The sequence below is a fragment of the Cetorhinus maximus genome, chromosome 23, assembly GCF_964194155.1.
Source record: "Cetorhinus maximus chromosome 23, sCetMax3.hap1.1, whole genome shotgun sequence".
In the NCBI taxonomy this organism is placed as follows: domain Eukaryota; kingdom Metazoa; phylum Chordata; class Chondrichthyes; order Lamniformes; family Cetorhinidae; genus Cetorhinus; species Cetorhinus maximus.
Window position 1 is genome coordinate 46,529,444 of NC_135901.1, and position 18,449 is coordinate 46,547,892.

The 18,449-nt window shown below is 45.0% G+C and overlaps 1 protein-coding gene and 3 non-coding genes across 4 annotated transcripts in view; 3 read left to right on the forward strand and 1 right to left on the reverse strand.

Annotated features, from left to right (window-relative positions):
- Nucleotides 1–16,169, reverse strand: part of LOC144698019 (uncharacterized) — a 50,347-nt gene extending 34,178 nt beyond the window's left edge. Inside the window, exons 1-2 of the mRNA XM_078569960.1 lie at nucleotides 16,099–16,169; nucleotides 1,357–1,782 (exon numbers count right to left, since the gene is read on the reverse strand). Of these exons, the coding sequence (XP_078426086.1) occupies nucleotides 1,357–1,782; nucleotides 16,099–16,169 (497 nt within the window). The remainder of the gene's footprint in view (nucleotides 1–1,356; nucleotides 1,783–16,098) is intronic.
- On the forward strand, nucleotides 8,501–8,573 carry trnak-cuu (transfer RNA lysine (anticodon CUU)). Its single transcript has one exon. It is a non-coding gene; the product is annotated as a tRNA-Lys (tRNA).
- trnat-cgu (transfer RNA threonine (anticodon CGU)) lies at nucleotides 10,212–10,284 on the forward strand. The gene has a single exon. It is a non-coding gene; the product is annotated as a tRNA-Thr (tRNA).
- On the forward strand, nucleotides 13,088–13,169 carry trnas-aga (transfer RNA serine (anticodon AGA)). Its single transcript has one exon. It is a non-coding gene; the product is annotated as a tRNA-Ser (tRNA).
- Nucleotides 16,170–18,449: the final 2,280 nt, after the last annotated feature.

The following is an 18,449-nucleotide window of genomic DNA, read 5'->3' on the forward strand; positions in this document are numbered from 1 at the left end:
TCTAAAATGTTACAAGAGTTTCTGACTCAACCACCCAAATCATTTACACCCTTTCAGGTAGTGAGTTCTAGACTCCCACCACCCTCTGGGTGAAAAAACAATTCTCCTGAACTTCCCTCTTAGCCTTCTACCTCTTACCTTAAATGTATGCCCCCGGTTATTGACCCCTCTACTAATGGAAAAAGTGCCTTCTTATGCCCCTCATAATCTTATACGCCACTATCAGGTCCCCTTCGCTGCTCTAGGGAAAACAACCCCAGCCTATCCAATATTTCCTCATAGCTCAGACCCTCCAGCCCGGGCAGTATCCTGGTAAATCTCCTCTGCACCCTCTCCAGTGCTATCACATCCTTCCTATAATGTAGAGACCAGAACTCGGCCGGTCGACTGCAGTGTTTTCCAAGGAGAGACGATCTGCAATGCAGGAGTTTGTGAGGCTCTTTTTTAGGGTGTCCTTGTATCAGTTGTACTGACCACCTTGATGTTGTTTGCCCTGAGACAGTTCCCCATGGAAGATCAGCTTGGGAATTCTGTGATTGTCCATGTGGGAAACATGGCCTGGCCATCGGAGCTGAATTTTCCGGAGGGTGGTCTCCAAGCTGTTGAACACAGCGTGATAGAGAACCTCGTTAATTGTGATTTTTGTCTTGCCATCTAATTCTCAGGATGGACCTCGGGTGTCTTTGCTGGAAGTGTTCCAGAGCTTTGATGTGGCTCCAAGAGCAGACCCAGGATTCTGCTCCATACAGCAGGGTGGTCAGGACAATGGCCTGGTAAAGTTTGATTTTAGTTTTCAGTTTAATACCATGCTGCTTCCAGACAGATAATACCATGGATTTAGACTAGATTGCACAGGAGGTCACGGGATATACAGCAGAGAACCAGGCCATTCAGCCCAAACAGCCAATGCTGGTGTTTACGCTCCACTCGAGCCTCCTCCCATTTTTTCTCAGCTAAATCTATTTTATTTACTTCCTGATGCAAATTCTATGCAATTCACCCCTGTCCCGAGAGGACAGATCTTTGGCCCAGTGGGCTAGTGGAAGGGAGGGAAGCAGCAGAGGCAGCTGATCGGATTGTCTCAATCTTAGTGACAAAGAAGCTCCATGAGCTCCTCACACTTGTTGGAGGTGAGGATGGAGGTGACAGGGGAGAGGCAGAGACCTTCAAAAGGAACTAACTTGTGTTAAAGGTACTAAAAAGACTCAATAAACTGTATTTAACATACAGCACTTCAAAAATACAAATGGCCCCTATAACTGGGCTGGAGTTTATGAAGATCAACAGAAACCGACCCCAATGAACATAGTTCAGTCCTGGATGTGATTATCAGCAAATCCCAATCACTGTCGTTACTTGTGAACGTGTTGGTGCCTCAGCAGGTTGGATGATCGAGTGAATCCCTTCCCACACTCCGTACAGGTGAACGGTCTCTCCCCAGTGTGAATTCTCTGGTGTACCGTAAGGTCAGATGACCATCTGAACCCAGTCTCACAGTGAGAGCACCTGAACGGTCTCTCGTCAGTGTGAACACGTTGATGGGACATCAGGTTCCCGGAACTTTTAAAGCACTTCCCACAGTCTGGGCATCTAAAAGTTTTCTCTCCAGTGTGAACCCGCTGGTGTTTCAGCAGGATGGATGGATCAATGAATCCCTTACCACACTCGGAGCAGCTGAATGGCCTCTCCCCAGGGTGAATTTGCTGGTGTCTCAGCAGGCTGGATAACTGAGTGAATCCCTTCTCACACTCGGAGCAGGTGAACGGTCTTTCCCCAGTGTGACTGCGTCGGTGAGTTTCCAGGTCAGATGGGTAAGTGAATCCCTTCCCACAGTCCCAACATTTCCACGGTTTCTCATCGCTATGACTGCATTTATGTCTTGACAGGCTAGATGATTGGCTGAAGCCTCGTCCACACACAGAACACGTGTACGGTTTCTCCCCACTGTGAACGGTGCTTTTTCCTTCCATGTTCAAAATCTAAAGATATTCAGTTTACGATAAATTGGGCGGCGCAGTCAGATCCTGATGTGATGTTTGGGTTTCAGTTTCCTGACTGCAAATCCTCCCCTTCTAATCCCCTGTGAAATTGATTTAAAACAGAAAAAAGGGAGTGAGAGAGAACCCACAAAAACACAAAGGCAGGTTGTGAAATTGAGCTGAATGAATCTGGGAATTTGTGGGGCCGGCACTGGGAAAAAGTGACCATGAAAAGTGCTAGATTGTCATAAAAACCCAACTGGTTCACTAATGTCCTTCAGGGAAGGGAACCTGCCACCCGGTCTGGGCCTACACTGGCCTCTATGGAAAGAGAGAGAGAGAGAGAGAGAGAGAAAGAGGTAGGTAGCACAGGAGGTGAAGGAGATGGATTGTTTATATCTATAACATAAGCAGAACTTTGACAGAATCTTCCAATCCCTCAACCTCCACCCCTAGAAGGACCAGGGTAGCAGGTGTATATGAGCATCATCGTCTCCAAGTTCCCCTCCAAGTCACACACCGTCCTGACCCGTCTGACGCACTCCTAGCCGGCCTCCCACTTTCAACCTCCCTGTAACCTTGAGGACATCCAAAACTCTGCTGCCCGTGTGCTTACTCACACCAAGTCTTGTTCACCTATCACCCATGTGCTCACTGACCTACAAAGGATCTAGGATAAGAAGCACCTACATTTTAAAATTCTCATCCACTTTTTGAAATTCCATGTTGGTCTCGCTCCTCCCTATCACTGTAATCCAGCCTCTCAACCCTCTGAGATGTTTGTGCTCCTTTCGTTCTGACCTGCTGAGCATTCTGTCAGTTTCCATGGCCCCAAGCTCTGGAATTTTCTCCCCAAACCTCTCTTCCTCTCTACTTCATTTTTCTCCTTTAAGACACTGCTTAAAACCTACCTCTTTGACCAAACGTTTGGTCACCTGGCCTAATATCTCCTTATTTGTCTCAGTATCAAACCTTGCTTTTAACATTTCTGTGAAATGCTTGGAACATTGTCTTACATTAAAAGTGCCATATAAATACAAATTGTTGTTGTTGATTTGGATATATATATATCACTGTTCCTTTATCATCGCTGGGTGAATAACCTGTAACTCCTTACCTAACAGCATTGTGGGAGCAGCTTCACCACATGGACTGCAGTGGTTTAAGAAGGTCAAACATCATCTTCTCCACAGGTAACTGGGGATCACAATAGATGCTGGTATCTGTGGAGAGAGACATAGTTAACGTTTCAAGGTGTGCAGAATGATTTTTCTAAATTCATGTGGGCATCACTGGCTAGGCCAGCATTCAGAGGGCAGTTAAGAGTCAACCACTGCTTGGTCTGGAGTCACGTTTAGGCAAGACTAAGGACGGCAGATTTCCTTCCCTAAAGGGGCATTAGTGAACCAGGTGGGTTTTTAGGACAATCATCATCGGTCATCATTAGACTTTTAATTCCAGATTTTTTAAATGGAATTGGAATTCCACCATCTACCATGACGGGACTTGAACCTGGGTCCCCAGGATATTGCCCTGGGTCTCTGGATTACTCGTCCAGTGACAATACCATTACACCATCGCCTCCTCCCAGGGAGTACAAATGGTGCAGAATTTGATGGTCAATATAAGCTCAGAAGTGGAATAGAAATGGACTATAGGTCAGGAAAAACAATTCCTGACTATGAAAGATACTGTGGGAAGATAAAGCTGGGAAGCCAGCAGCACATGGTCGGGGGTTGGGCAGTGGTGGAAACTTCATTTAGACACAGTCGACAGAAGTAACAGTAAAATACTAAACATAACTCAAATACATCCATTATTAGAGACAGGGGAAGTTGAAAAATTACAGAGAAGTGATCAGGGAGGGCAGAGGTGAAACAGATCAATGGATGAGCATGGATTCAGATCCACAGTAAAGGAGCCACACCAGCCCTAGAGCCATGGAGCCTCTCACAGATACAGAGCGTAGAACTAAAAGCTCTAAATTGTAGGTGGATGGTGAAAAATAGTCAACTCTGAAACCGTTTCAGTTTTCAACTTTAAACTCTCCTGCTGGAGCCTGCAGCTGGAAAGATATCAGAAGCACTGGAGTCAGAGAAAAATCTCCCAGTTGAGGAAATACCCGGGGAGCGGGGTGATGTCACAGTGTAATTGTCGATGTGTGATTATGTCGCAGTGTAATTGTCGATGTGTGATGATATCACAGACACGAATACAGAACATCTGGGTCTGTGCAAACCACTGATCACCACACATTGTAAAGGATGTGAGAGTATAGAGGAGATTAACCAGAATGGTTCGAGAGATGGGTTTTATCTGTAAAATGAGGTTCGAGAAACTGGGGTTGTTCTCCTTGGAGTAAAGGAGATTGAGGGGAGATTTGATAGAGGTGTACAGGATTATGAAAGGTAGTTAAATAAAAGCTGTTCCCATTAGCTGATTATGAAAGGATTAAGGGACAGAGTTTTAAGATTTTGGGCAAGATCCACAAGGGGGATGCCAGGAAGAGAGTTTTTTACCAAGTGACTGGTAATGACCTGGAACTCAATGCTTACATTCAAAGGCTGACGATATTCAGGTCCTGGTGAAACGAGTGACTTTCAGATTTTGACGTGATGTTTGGTTTTGGTTTCTCATCTCCCTCAAGTTTGCCCTCCTCTTCTAACATCCTGTAAATAGAGTTTCCAAAATCCATCAGTCACTCCCGAACAGAAATTCAGAAAGGCCAAACGTTTCTACTGGTAAGAGTTTGCTGTGTGTAAATCCTCCCCTTCTAACCCCCTGGAAAAGGAGTTTCCAAAATCCATCCCTGTCAGTCCAGGATAGAAATGCACAACATTCTCTTCTCCTGCTACCTGGACCAGGATGACCGCGCATGCGCCGTGCTGCACTTTGCTCCCTATAAAGATGGCGTCCGTTACCCCGGGCCTGGCGAAGGGAGAAATCCAGACTTTTTCGGCCCGATCTCTGCAAACACAAGAGCGGTACCTTGCTATTTGGCATCTGAGGCCTGCATTGTGTCTTTATGAAGCCACCATGCCCACTCCGCTGGCTCCATTCCTCCTCACACACCCACTAACACTGTTAGTTTGCTCCGCTCGACCTTCTCTTACCTGCTCTGAGCAGCTTCAGTCACAGACTAGCACTGCGCATGCTCATGAAACAGACCGAAATGCGCATGCCCCAGCACACTCCGCAATGCGCACGCGCAGGAATCTGCTGAGGTGAGGATAGGGCACATTCTGTCTTGCAGTGAAACCTGGGTCTCCGCTCCGCCATTGAAAACCCATATTGTAGAACAGAAACCTATGTCCTGTAATCAGAATACGATGGGTGACATAGGGGCAAGATATAAAATTGTTGAATCAATTGATGCAGCGGCCAAATTACTCAGGGTTCCACCACAATTCTCTCCTGGATATAATGATCCTACAGTGACATCTGAACTCAGTGCAGTCCCAGTGAAGCTCAATGCAAACTGGAGGAACAGCACCTCATCTTCCGACTAGGCACTTTACAGCTTTTCGGACTGAATATTGAATTCAACAACTTTAGATCTTGAACTCCCTCCTCCATCCCCACTCCCTTTCCGTTTCTTCCCCCTCCCTTTTGTTTTTTCCAATAATTTACATAGATTTTTCTTTTCCCACCTATTTCCGTTATTTTTAAATCTATACCTTTTATGCCCTGTTAGTCTTATTTAACCTCACTCCCACTAGAGCTGTACCTTGTGTGTCCTGCCATCCATTCTTAATTAGCACATTCTTTTAGATAATATCACCACCTTCAACACCTCTTTGTTCTTTTGTCTCTGACATCTTTTGATTATCTGCTCCTATCACTGCTTGCTTGTCCCTACAACCAACCCCCACCGCCACTTCTCTCCCCCACCCCCACCTTAAACCAGCTTATATTTCTCCGCTCTCCTAATTTTACTCAGTTCTGTTGAAGGGTCATGAGGACTCGACACATCAACTTTGTTCTTCACCGCCGATGCTGCCAGATCTGCTGAGTTTTTCCAGGTAATTCTGTTTTTGTTTTGGATTTCCAGCATCCGCAGTTTTTTGTTTTTATCTCAGCAGATGGGGTGAGCTCCTGACTTTTCCCCCTATACATGGAACATTTAAACTGTGTCTTGCCAGTATCAATTCTCTGATTGTGGATCAAATCCTTTGAACTTTTAAAGTTTGAGTGTCAACGTATAGGCAAACTGAATAAAGCCCTTTGTACATGAGAAGTATCTGAATGGTCTCCCACCAGCAAAACTGTGTTGCCGTGTCAGTAAATGGGATGAGAGTGAATTCCTTTCCAATTCCAGCTGGTGAACAATCTGTTTACAGTGTGAATTTACCTACACATTTTGAGCTCAGACATGATTTCGAAATCGACTGGTAATGGGTTCCACATTCTTAGCACTACATAAGAAAAAGGAGCAGGAGTAGGCCATTCGGCCCCTCAAGCCTGCTCCGCCATTTAATAAGATCATGGCTGATCTGATAGTCACCTGAAATCTGTACCCCGCCTATCTCCGACAACCTGTCACCCCCTTGCTTGCCAAGAATATATCCAACGCTGCCTTAAAAATATTTAAAGACCCTGCTTCCAGAGCCTTTTCAGGAAGAGAGTTCATAAGTTTCACGACCCACTGAGAGAGAAAAAATCGCCTCATCTCCGTTTTAAATGGGTGACCCTTTATTTTTAAACAGCGATCCCGAGTTCTAGATTCTCCCACAAGAGGTAACATCCTCTCCAAAACCGCCCTGTCAAGTACTGCTCAGGGTCTTATATGTTTCACGAATCAGGAAAAGAAAAGCAAAGCAAAGCGCATGCTGGTTACCTGAAATAAAAACAGAAAATGCTGGAATTCTCAGCAGACCTTGTAGCGTCTGTGGAGAGAGAGACATCGTTTTCATTTCAGGTCTGTAGCCTTTCATTAGAACTGCACTGCATCTTGAATGTTAATTAAGCCTCTCAATCCAAAGATGCTGCCAGATGTGGTCAGGGAGCTCAAGAAGGAAATGAAAATCCCCTTTGAGGAATGGAATCCAATGCGAATGAAGAGTGAACCAGAGACAGTCAAGGCACCTTTCCCTTCTTTAAGATGCTGGAACATTGTCTCTGATGTTATCAGTGAAATTAACTGATCTAAGACATTGAAAGGATTCTTGTTACTGCACATCAGGAATTCAAACCTAATATCGGCTTCAGGACAATCAGAATACTTGGCAACAGACAAGACAATGAAAGGCTCGAAGGGAAATGACACCGGTTGTAGGCGAGCTGGTTCCCGGTGACATGGATGTGTCTGCAGTGGGTGGGATCAGACTGTTTCCATGTGTCCAAAATGAAGGTCTCACCCTTTATTTTAGAAGAGTAAAACTGATAGAGCGAGACAGCTATCTGGGTAGTGGCAATCTGAAGATTGGACTCACTGACAGCCTGGTTTGGATACCTTGTCAGTTAGGTTTGTGTAAGTGTCTGTGCCACAATTGGTCAGCGTGTTTGCCTGTTAACTGAAAGGTTGGTGATTCAAAACCACCCAGAGGGTTAAGGTTTTTACTGTTTTTCCCCCTCAGCACCAATCATTGCCACACAGTTCCGGATTGTCATTGGGTATTTGGGCTGCAGGATATCCCCAAAACGGTGGCAGGTCTTTTGTTGTCCAGTGAGCTCCCACAAAAACAGCTTCTTTTTAAAATTACGTTTTCTGTCAAGTACAATGAGAAAAGATTTGGACCCATTCTGTAACCCACTAGAAATCCATGAAATTGTTGGAATCAAACGAACCCATCAATTACTCAGTCTTCCACAGCTCCACAGTGAGTGAGACAGGGAAAAGCAGAAAAGCAGCAATATTCCGGCCCCGCACTCTCCAATCACCTGCTGCCAGCAGAAAGCGGCGACTGTAGCTTCAATCAGCGGGTTACTGCCCATCCCTGGGACACAAGATTCTCCAACCCGGGCCAAACCTCCCAATACACCGAGCACAGGCTCAGGAAAACGCAGGTAGATTATATCCCGGTCACTAAACCTCCGAGCAGCATTTGCAGAATACCCGAGTGAGTGAGTCACAAATAAATGTCACATAAACTTATTAATTCTTTTCACTGTAAAATTCCTTCATTTTATACAAAAGCTGACTGTTGTGAATCTGAAAATGAGCACCATGGGATTTGTGTTACCGAGTGACTTGTTTTCCATTGTTTGTCCGTCAGGTTTGCAATTCAATTTGTGTTGGATAATGAAGTGAACCTGATTTCAAAATGAGGGCAGAAAGCAGGTAAACATTAAATGCAGGAGAAAATCCTGAGGAAAATGGATCACAGTATTTGGAAAGAGGTGCAGCTAAGAAGTGGAAGATGTGAATGATGTTATTGATGATTGAGAGGAATGCACTGCAATCTTGGGGCTTTTGTAGGCTGATTACGTCCCACAATTTAAAATTCCGACCAAGCTGAGGTATCAGGTGGAAAGCAACAGGTTTATCCATGTATGTTGGGATACGAAGCAGTTTATCACGTGCCTGGCTAGCTCAGTCGGTAGAGCATGAGACTCTTAATCTCAGGGTCGTGGGTTCGAGCCCCACGTTGGGCGCTGTAATGTTTTAAAAATTTGATTAAGAGTCGTACGGTCTGGAAACATTGATCCTGTTTCTCCCTCCAGCTGCTGAGTTTTTCCAGCATTTCCTGTGTTTGATTCAGATTTGCGTCATTTGCAGTAATTTGCTTTTATCTTTTTACTTCTAAATCGTGTTGCTTTAAAAAAAACACCAACCAATCACTTCGGCTCCTGTGAAACTTACAAGACAGACATTCACCACTGAAAGCAACTGACACACATCAAATTCAAAACACTTTATTGTTGCATCTCTTCCTGCTTCTGTCCCTGCCTCGCCTCCAGCTCCCTCTGACCGTTCAGCCCCCAGGTCAATTAACTGCTCGATGCAGACACAGCCAGTTCGTGGGAATGGGTAAAACTCGTGGGTAAAGAGACACCTGGATCTCATCTTCCTGGTTCTCCCAGATACTGATTACAGGAATGTGCCCAGTGCCGATTATCCACAGTGACTCTCCTCCCAGTTGTTCAGCTTTGAAACTGATTTACACACTGGGTTTCAATGTGAAGAAAGCAGAGCTGTGATAAGCTTATATTGTTCAGCAGATGTACTGCAAGAAGGTATATAACAGGCTGATGGTAACAGTGCTCTTTGGACGTGGTGAGCTCTAGGGAAGGATTGGCACCATTAATGTGTCGCTCAATTAATCTCGTGACAAATCTCGTGCTGGAAATGACAAGAAAACTCGCTGAATTTGCTCTGTGTTTTGGTTTCAAAAGAGCGAATACAAGGTAAGAAAGTACATCTTGCTCGAGTCGGTTATAAAATGGCAGGATGACCCGTGCTGTTGGGAAACATAAAATTACAGAAAGTTACAGCGCAGAAAAAGGCCATTCGGCCGGGCGTGCTGGTTTATGAGCAGTTGTGATTGGTTGATCCATTGGTTTGCCAGTGTAAACAAGAGGCAGCAAAATTCGCACTTCTCCCACCCATATTTTGGCTCACACCAACATTTCCACAGTCAGTGCTTTGCAAACAGTACTTCTCCTCTCTTCTTCCTTCACTGCAACTCACGAGTGTGATGTTTTCCAGGTCTGAGGCGAAACTTAAACTCTCACTCCTCTGATTCTGGTGGAGTTTTTAAACGTTTCTAATCAATGAGTGATTGACACTCGTTTTGACAAATTCAATAAATCTACATTCCCTGACCGGGAATCGAACCCGGGCCGCGGTGGTGAGAGAGCCGAATCCGAACCACGAGACCACCAGGGAAGTTGCACCCGCACTTTTCGATTTGGCTTATCTACGCTGCTTTTGCCGATTGATTTTCAGTTCAGATCTCTTCACCACAAAACTCCCTGTTTAGGTTCAAGATAAACGACTTCTTCAACCAATGAAAACAACGGTCGCTGTGAGCTGGAACATGAAATTGACAGTGAGGTGAAATAGTCCCACAAGCTGCTCATGTGCAGCTTTCAATTTCCAAAACCCCCCATCACTGAAAGAAACTGACACACATCAAATTCTGCCGCTTTCATGTCGCATCTTTTAACTTCCTGTTCTCCCTCTCAGACGTTTCCAGGCCGGTCAAATGTCATTCGTTTGGAACTTTACCCTGGTCCTCGTCCACTGATTATGGTCAACTTTCCCTGCAGTGTAGTTTCTGGTTGGTAGTTGGCCCCATAGCTCAGTGGTTAGAGCACTGGTCTCGTAAACTAGGGGTCGCGAGTTCAACTCTCGCTGGAGCCTGTGGCTATGGTTTAGCTGTTGAAACCAAGTTCTGTGGATAAGTGGGCGATGGGCTGGACAATGAGAGGCTGCAAAGTTAGATGGGTCAGGTGATTGGTTAACAAGACGGCAGGAAATGTAGCAAGTCTGAAGTTACTCACTTGGTCTTAAAAATAATTTAAAAAAAAAACCAAGGCAGCACATTTTTCAAAAGCTGAGAAAGTTATGTACTGGTGTTCAAAGAGACTTTTTGTACAAGGAACGCAGAAGTTGCATCAATCTGTGTAGTACCATTGGTCAGTGCATTCGGCTGTTAACTGAAAGCTTGGTGGTTCAAAAGCACTCAAAGACGAAGCATTCAATGTTTTCCCTCCCCCCTCCCCCTCCTCCCATCTCATCAAAATTCATTGTCACACAGATCCAGGTTGTCAATGACAGCAAGAAAAAATTCCACAAATGTTACCAGTTCTGCTGTTCTGCAGTGAATTTCGAATCAGGGAATCCTCGGTGTCTAACGCAAATGTGATAACCACAACACATCAAAAACAAGCGCAGCTCCTTGGAAACGAGTGAGAACGTCAAACCATGCAGTCTTAGTGCACTTCTGAACCTTGCTTTGTGGAAGTATAATTCGGCTGAAAACCTCAGCCATGCGGCAGAGAAATTGATCTAATGTTAGAATCATCAGATAACACAGCACATCAGCAGCTCATTCAACACCTCACACATGTGCGAACTATCTTAGTGCAATTCGGCCCCCATCCTTCTCCATTCCTTAAGGACAGTGCATTTTTCAGAATATCATTCAAAACCTGGGAAGTATAAATGTCACATGGCTGTGAAATAATACAGCCATTGACTATTTCACAAAAAAACAGCAACAATGCAACCTTTCCCCACTCTGTATTTTGATAATGCTACTTCCTGGTTTCAAACAGAGAATCATTCGTGTATGAGGTGACCGTGATCCCCACTGCCCTGCACAAACCCTGCGCTGTAAAGATCCCAACGGAGCTGTCTGGGATGTTAAACGGTGACGTCACGCAGCAGCACTTTGGGTCTTTGTTTTGAAGAAATGGAATTCGGCTGTTCTCATTAGGAATGCTGGAGACAGACTGATCAACAATGTCATCATCAAACGGCACAACGCAAAAGAGGCCCTTCCACCCGTCCTATCTATGTCAGTTTTGTGCAAAGAGCTTTATAATTTATGATAATTTCCTTCTCTTTCTCCTTCGCCCTGCACAATTCCCATTTGGAAACTCCGTGTTAAGAAAACCAATATTGAAAGCTTCAGCTGGTTCCTCACCTGAGCCAATACGTCAGACTTGCTCCAGGCACTGACGTTTGCAGTGAAGGAGAACAAAGCAATATAATTTGCAGGCTAACCTGGATCTTTTTTTATCGATTCACGGGATGTGAGATTCGCTGTCTAGGCCAGCATTTGTTGCCCATCCTTAATTGCCCTTGGGAAGGTGGTCTGCCTTCTTGAACCGCTGCGGTCCATGAGGTGTAGGGACACCCACAGTGCTGTTAGGAAGGGAGTTCCAGGATTTTGACCCAGCGACAGTGAAGGAACGGCAATATATTTCCAAGTCAGGATGGTGAGTTACTTGAAAGGGAACTTCCAGGTGGTGGTGTTCCCGTGTGTTTTCTGCCCTTGTCCATCTGGCTAGTCATGATCGTGGGTTTGGACACTGGAACTCAGGAGCCTTGGCGAATTCCTGCAGTGCATCTTGTAGATGGCACACACTGCCGCTACTGTGCATCAGCGGTGAAGGGAGTGAATGTGGATGTGGTGCCAGTCAAGTGGATTGCTTTGCCCTGGACAGTGCCCAGCCTCTTCAGTGTTGCAGGGGCTGCCCTCATCCAGGCAAGTGTGGAGAATTCCATCACACTCCTGACTTGTGCCTTGTAGATGGTGGACAGGCTTTGGGGAGTCAGGAGATGAGTTACTCGTTGCACGATTCCTAGTGTCTGACCTGCTCTTGTAGTCACAGTGTTTATATGGCCCGTCCAGTTCAGTTCCTGGTCAATGGTAACCCCCAGGGTATTGATAGTGAGGGATTCAGATATGATAACGCCATTGAACATCAAGAGCGATGGTTGGAGTATCTCATGTTGGAGATGGCCATTGCCTGACACTTGTATGGTGCGAATGTTACTTACCGCTTGTCAGCCCAAGCCTGGATATTTCCCACGCCTTGCTGCATTTGGACATGGACTGCTGCAGTATCTGAGGAGTGGGGCATGGCTGAACATTGTGCAATCATCGGCAAACTTCCCCACTGACTGACCTTTAACAACAACAATCATCTTCCTTTGTGCTAGGTATGACTCCAACAAGCGGAGAGTTTCCTCTGATTCCCATTGACTCCAGTTTTGCTACGGCTCCTTGATGGCACACTTGGTCAAATGCTGCCTTGATGTCAAGGGCTGTCACTCTCACCCCATCTCTGGAGTTCCGCTCTCTTGTCTATGTTTGAACCAAAGCTGTAATGAGGTCAGGAGCTGAGTGGTCCTTACGGAACCCAAAAGGGGCATCAGTGAGCAGGTTATTGCTAAGTCAGTGCCGCTTGATAGCACTGTTGATGACCCCTTCCATTACTTTACTGATGATGGAGAGTAGACTGATAGGGTGGTTATAGGCCGGGGTGGATCATTCTCACTCTTTCATTCCCAGTTTGGTCGGAAGAACGAGGAGAGACATGATAAATTGCAGGGTTTCGGGGAAAATGTTGACAAGACGGGCAGAAAGACCACTTTCACTGCTGTAACCATTGTATGAATTCATATAAATAATGCGATAATCGGGGCAACTTCTGTAGTCGTGGCCGAGTGGTTAAGGCGATGGATTAGAAATCCATTGGGGTTACCCCGCGCAGGTTCGAATCCTGCCGACTACGTTTTCCATTACTTCTCATTTTAACCACGTGCAGACGGAATTAATGATCGTTCGAATCGAGGAAAAGAGATCCAAACACATCCGTGATCTCTTATTTCCATTCATTTGTCGGCCTTCTGCAAATCTCCAGTCGGAACTGGGAAAAAAAAAATTAGCCAATTTGGTGACATGATTTCATTCTGGCATTTGTATCTCCTTAGGCCTCTGTCACTCTCGGTGTATACCTATGAGTGTGTTCCTTTGTGTGGGTCAATGTGGTTCAGTTCTCTGAGGAGGTGAACACATTTTTATGAACACAAACTGTATTCACATTAGCTATGCAACTTCACATTACAATGTTATAGTGAAAAATATCAGGATGAAAGAGACAAGAGGAGTTTGTCTCTTTCTATATATGGACCACAACAACAAATTATATTTATAAAGCTCCTTTTATCTAATGAAACGTCACAAGGCGTTCCCCAGGAGCATTGTATAACAAAGTGTGACACCGAGCCACATAATCGGTCAGATGACTAAAAGCTCGGTCAAAGTGGGAGGCTTTAAGAACTGTCTTAAAGGAGGAAAGTATCGATTTCATGTTCCAGCGAACAGCAATGGTTCTTCTCATTGGCTGAAGAGGACACTTTTGTTCATCCGACACAGACCATTTGGTCAAAGAAACTTGTCCTTGGTGAAGTTTTTAAAAGTAAACTCCACTACAGTTTGGTGGCCTATAAACAACTCCCACCAATGTTTGCTGCCTCTTGCTGTTTCTTAGCTCCACCCAAACTGATTCTAGATCTTGATCCTTCAATCTAAGATCCTCTCTCACTAATGTACCGATCTCGTTCCTTATTAATAGTGCGACACCGCCTCATTTTCCTTTTTGCCCATTCTTCCCAAATGGCGAATATCTTTGAATATTCAGATCAACCAATCACGCTGCCCTTTGAAAGCAGCACACACGTCTTTGCTAAAGTGACATTAGATGCTTTCTCTATTATTACTACACTAGTAATGTCTCTGCTTAAATTGCACTAGGCCCTGTCTCAGTAATTATCACACCAGGCTCTGTCTCTGTTGTTACTACACTATTCTATGTCTCTATAAGGTGGACGTTAAGTTGGAAATGGGCCTCTGACTTTGGCCTAAAACTACAGCTTTCCCATTGACTGTTCTGCGCAGCTCCAGATATTCATTTTCATTACAGCCAACAGTGTTACATATGAGACATCACCTGTTCTGTGTGTCCGTGTGAAAAGAAATCATGCTGCATCATTCCGCAAAGATAAAAGATTTTTCCTCACCAGAATGTTTCATTTTGTTTTAGTTTCTCTTATTCAAACTGTAACTACAGATCGTCTAATAATGTAAATATTCATTGATAGTATATTCTGTTGTGTGATCTTGTTTAGAAATTCCTGTCATACCAACCATTTCTTTGCTAAGATGGGCACGTTTGTCACCACACTCACTGAATGTCTGTCATCTCTCTACCTGAGACAGCGTCTAACTCACTGAAACGTATTGTTCTCTCTCTCAGATAAAAACAAAATACTGCGAATGCTGGAAATCTGAAACAAAAACAAACATACCTGAAAAAACTCAGCAGGTCTGACAGCATCTGTGGAGAGGAATACAGTTGATGTTTCGAGTCCGTATGACTCTTCTTCAGAACTAAGGAAATGGAGAAATGTGGTGAAATATAAGCTGGTAGTGGAGGGTGGGACAGGTAGAGCTGGACAGAGGGCCAGTGATAGATGGAGGCAAAGAAGAGATGTCATAGACAAAAGGACAAAGGGGTGTTGACGGTGGTGATATTGTATAAGGAATGTGCTAATGGGGACATTAAGGGGAGCAAGCAGGACAAGCTAGTGGCAGTTGGCCCTAGTGGGTGTGGGGTAGGGGAAAGGGATCGAAATGAGCTAAAATGTGGAGATAAAACAATAGATCGAAATAATTTTTAAAATAGGTAGGAAAAGAAAAATACATTTTGTTTAAAATTATAAGTTTTCAGAAAAAGGCGGATTGGAAAGGGGGTGGGGATGGAGGAGAGGGTTCGTGATCTGAAATTGTTGAACTCAATATTAAGTCCGGAAGGCTGTAAAGTCGGAAGATGAGGTGCTGTTTCTCCAGTTTGCGTTGAGCTTCACTGGAACATTGCAGCAGGCCAAGGACGGTCACGTGGGCATTGTCTGCGTTGTGTGTGTGTGTGTATACGTTTGCATATGTGAGTGTGCCTGTGTGTGTGTCGGTGGTGTGTGTGTGTCAGTATGTGTGGTGTGTGTCTCTGTGCATCTTTGTGTGTATATGTGTGTGTGTGTGTGTGTGTTGGCGCGTGCGTGTCTGTGTGTTTTGTGTCTGTTTGTGTGTCTGTGTGTGTTTTTGTATGTGTCCGCATGTTTGTGTGTGTCTGTGTGTGTGTCTTTATGTGTTTCGCTGTCTGTGTATGAGCATGCGTTCCTGTGTGTGTTTATGCATATGTGCGTATGTTTGTGTGTGTGTCTTTGTGTGCTTCTCTGTCTGTGTATGAGCGTGCGTTTCTGTGTGTGTTTATGCGTATTTGCGTGTGTTTGTGTGTGTGTGTGTGCGTCTTTGTGCATGTATGTCTGTGTGCACCTGTGTACATCTGTGTCTCTGTATGTCTGTGTGTGTGTTTGTCTGTATGTATGTATTGGTGTGTGCCTGTTTATGTGTGCGCATGTGCATCTGTGTGTGTCTGCCTCTTTGTGTGTGTGTGTGTGTGTATGTGAGTGTGTGTTTGTGTGTGAGACACGTCATAATGTTTGCAATTGAATTTCACAATGATCTTCATCATCCTTCCATTCATGAAAGATGACGGACACGCAGCAAACGAATCTATTCAGATTGGTTGTCTCCAGGTTCTGCACAGTTTCTGATGGCTGAGCTTAATCCTTGAGGGGCAGTTTCTGTCACAAGTGTCTCACGTGAAGCTACAAGTGATGTTCTGGGTTGTTGTTTCCAGTCTTGGCGTCTGTTGCCAAGCCGCTGTAGCCATGGTGATGCACAACAGTCCACAGGAAGTATCGCCATCTTCCTCTGTAGTTAGCTACTGAAATTCATGTATGATAATCGCTAATTAGGGCCTCCATGTCACGTTTGTAAGTGTCACACAAGCAGAGCTTTGGGCGTCTCACTGTCCGCCTGGCCCTTAGCTATGTGACCACCTCCCATCCTGTAAATGGGTCCGAGCCATCCAACCTCCCTCTGTTTGCTGTGCCAAACAGACTTGGGAGCGCTGTCTTTGTGAGGACTGCCGCTCCCTGATTGTGTCCCGCCAGGAGATACCCAATAACCACCGCACACAGTGCAGATGGAAGTTGCAGAGTTTCTTTCCTTGATAGGTGTAAGTCCTCCTTGTTTCACAGCCAGATAAGGTACTGAGGACACAGCCCGAATACACCATCAGCTTGGCCCCAAGGGTCAGCTTGATGTTAATTCGTGTACGTTTCATGAGCCAGGTGATATCTGTTTTCCCTGTGCGTGTATCAGGAACTGCATCAAGGATCAGACTGTCTGTCACCGTGGAACTTGGGGAGCAGGATTAACCAACCACTTCCAGCCGGGTGTTATCCTCTGTGATCAGTGGTGGAAGTGCAACACCTTTCCCTTCAAACATGGTTTTCTAGAAATTTTTCGTCAAATAGAACAAGTTACAAGCATGGGAGAGGTGGTAAATGAGTCGCTGTTGGTTTTGCACATTTCTTCTACACCCCTATACGGGGGGTGGGGTACGCTTATGCTCTGTCATTGCAGGTCTATTGCATTGAAAACCGTGCTATTAATTCCAGAATCTACGATCCAAATGTGGTTTCACATGTAGCAGCTCCAGTAAAACCTCTACTCTAGGTGAGGGTCGAACTCACAACCTCGGAATAGCCCGCTGATCTCACTGCTCTATAAGTACCACACGCTAACCGATTGTGCCACTGGCGTGCACACACGGTTCCCCATTTGACTTAGTTACATTTTTCACAGATCACTGGGGTCAGATGTGATTCCTTGATGGTAGATTAGTCAATGGGGTCTCAATAAATTTTAATGATATTATGTGAACTGCAATATATTTTGAATAAAATAAAATGCCGACAATGGGTCAGAGAAACTTTGTTAATTTTCATACACTGAGCATGGACACTGCCGGAGCTCCTGCACCTTTTCCAATATTGTTTTTCTTAACTCAGGGTTTTCAAGAGGGAATTGGACAAATATTTGAAATGGAAAAGCTGCTGGGTTATGAAGAAAGAGAAAGATATTGAGACTAACTGGACAGCTCTTTGTAAAAAGCTGGCTAGGGCACGATGGGTCCTAATGAGCTGTGAACTTTCACGATTCCATTTCTCGATCAATTTCTCTTCAGCATTCCTAAATATCCCAGCCCAATCCTATTTCTGCAAAGCATAATCCAGAACTTCTGCATCACGACACAGTTTGAAATTCTATACAAGTCCCTCTGGCTAACTTGCCGTGCGGGGTTTCTGTTGTGTCAGCCATGATCTTATTGAATGGTGGAGCAGCATCAAAAAGCTGAATGGCCACAGTTCCTCTGACACGGGCTGAATGGCCTCAAGATTGTTACCTTGGCTCTGATTTTATGGAACTGTGAGGGGCTCGAGCGACAAAATGGTCTGTTCCTGCTGCTGTTTGTTATGTTCTTATTCAGCACCAGTACCACTCAAGGCAATGGTTACTATCATATTGCCAGCAGTAGTGTGTTTGAGTGGTCCAAGGCGCTGGATTTAGGCTGCAGCCTCGATCGAGTCGTGGATTTGAATCTCATCACTGCCAAAGTTTCAGTTGGTTCGTCCTTTCAGATGTTTCATCAAATCCCTTAGGATAGGCTCGGGGCATTAGACGCATGACGTGGTTCGTCTTGGTAGGAAGAACAAGGGAGGCTGTAGGGATTCTGGGAATTGGTGGGACTGAATGCTTTCATTCTCTGCTGTAACCATTCCATGGTTTTACATGAACAACATTTACACCAGAGTACGGTCTCCAGTCATGGCTGAGTGATTAAGGCGATGGTTTGGAGCTCCACTGGGATCTGCCCCCGCAGGTTCGCGTCCTGCCGATTGCGCTGCTCAGTGTTCTGTCCTTTTGGAAACTCCAGGGTTAATTATTGTCTAAATGGAGTCAGAACCTTCCAAACGCTCCCGTCTGTTTTTCCTGTTTCACTTCTGTGTTCCTTCTTTCCTGTTCATCCATAAGCATTCACAGAATCTACAGTCAGAAATGAAATAAATCTGAGTTAAATTGGTGACATCCTTGCTTTCTGAGA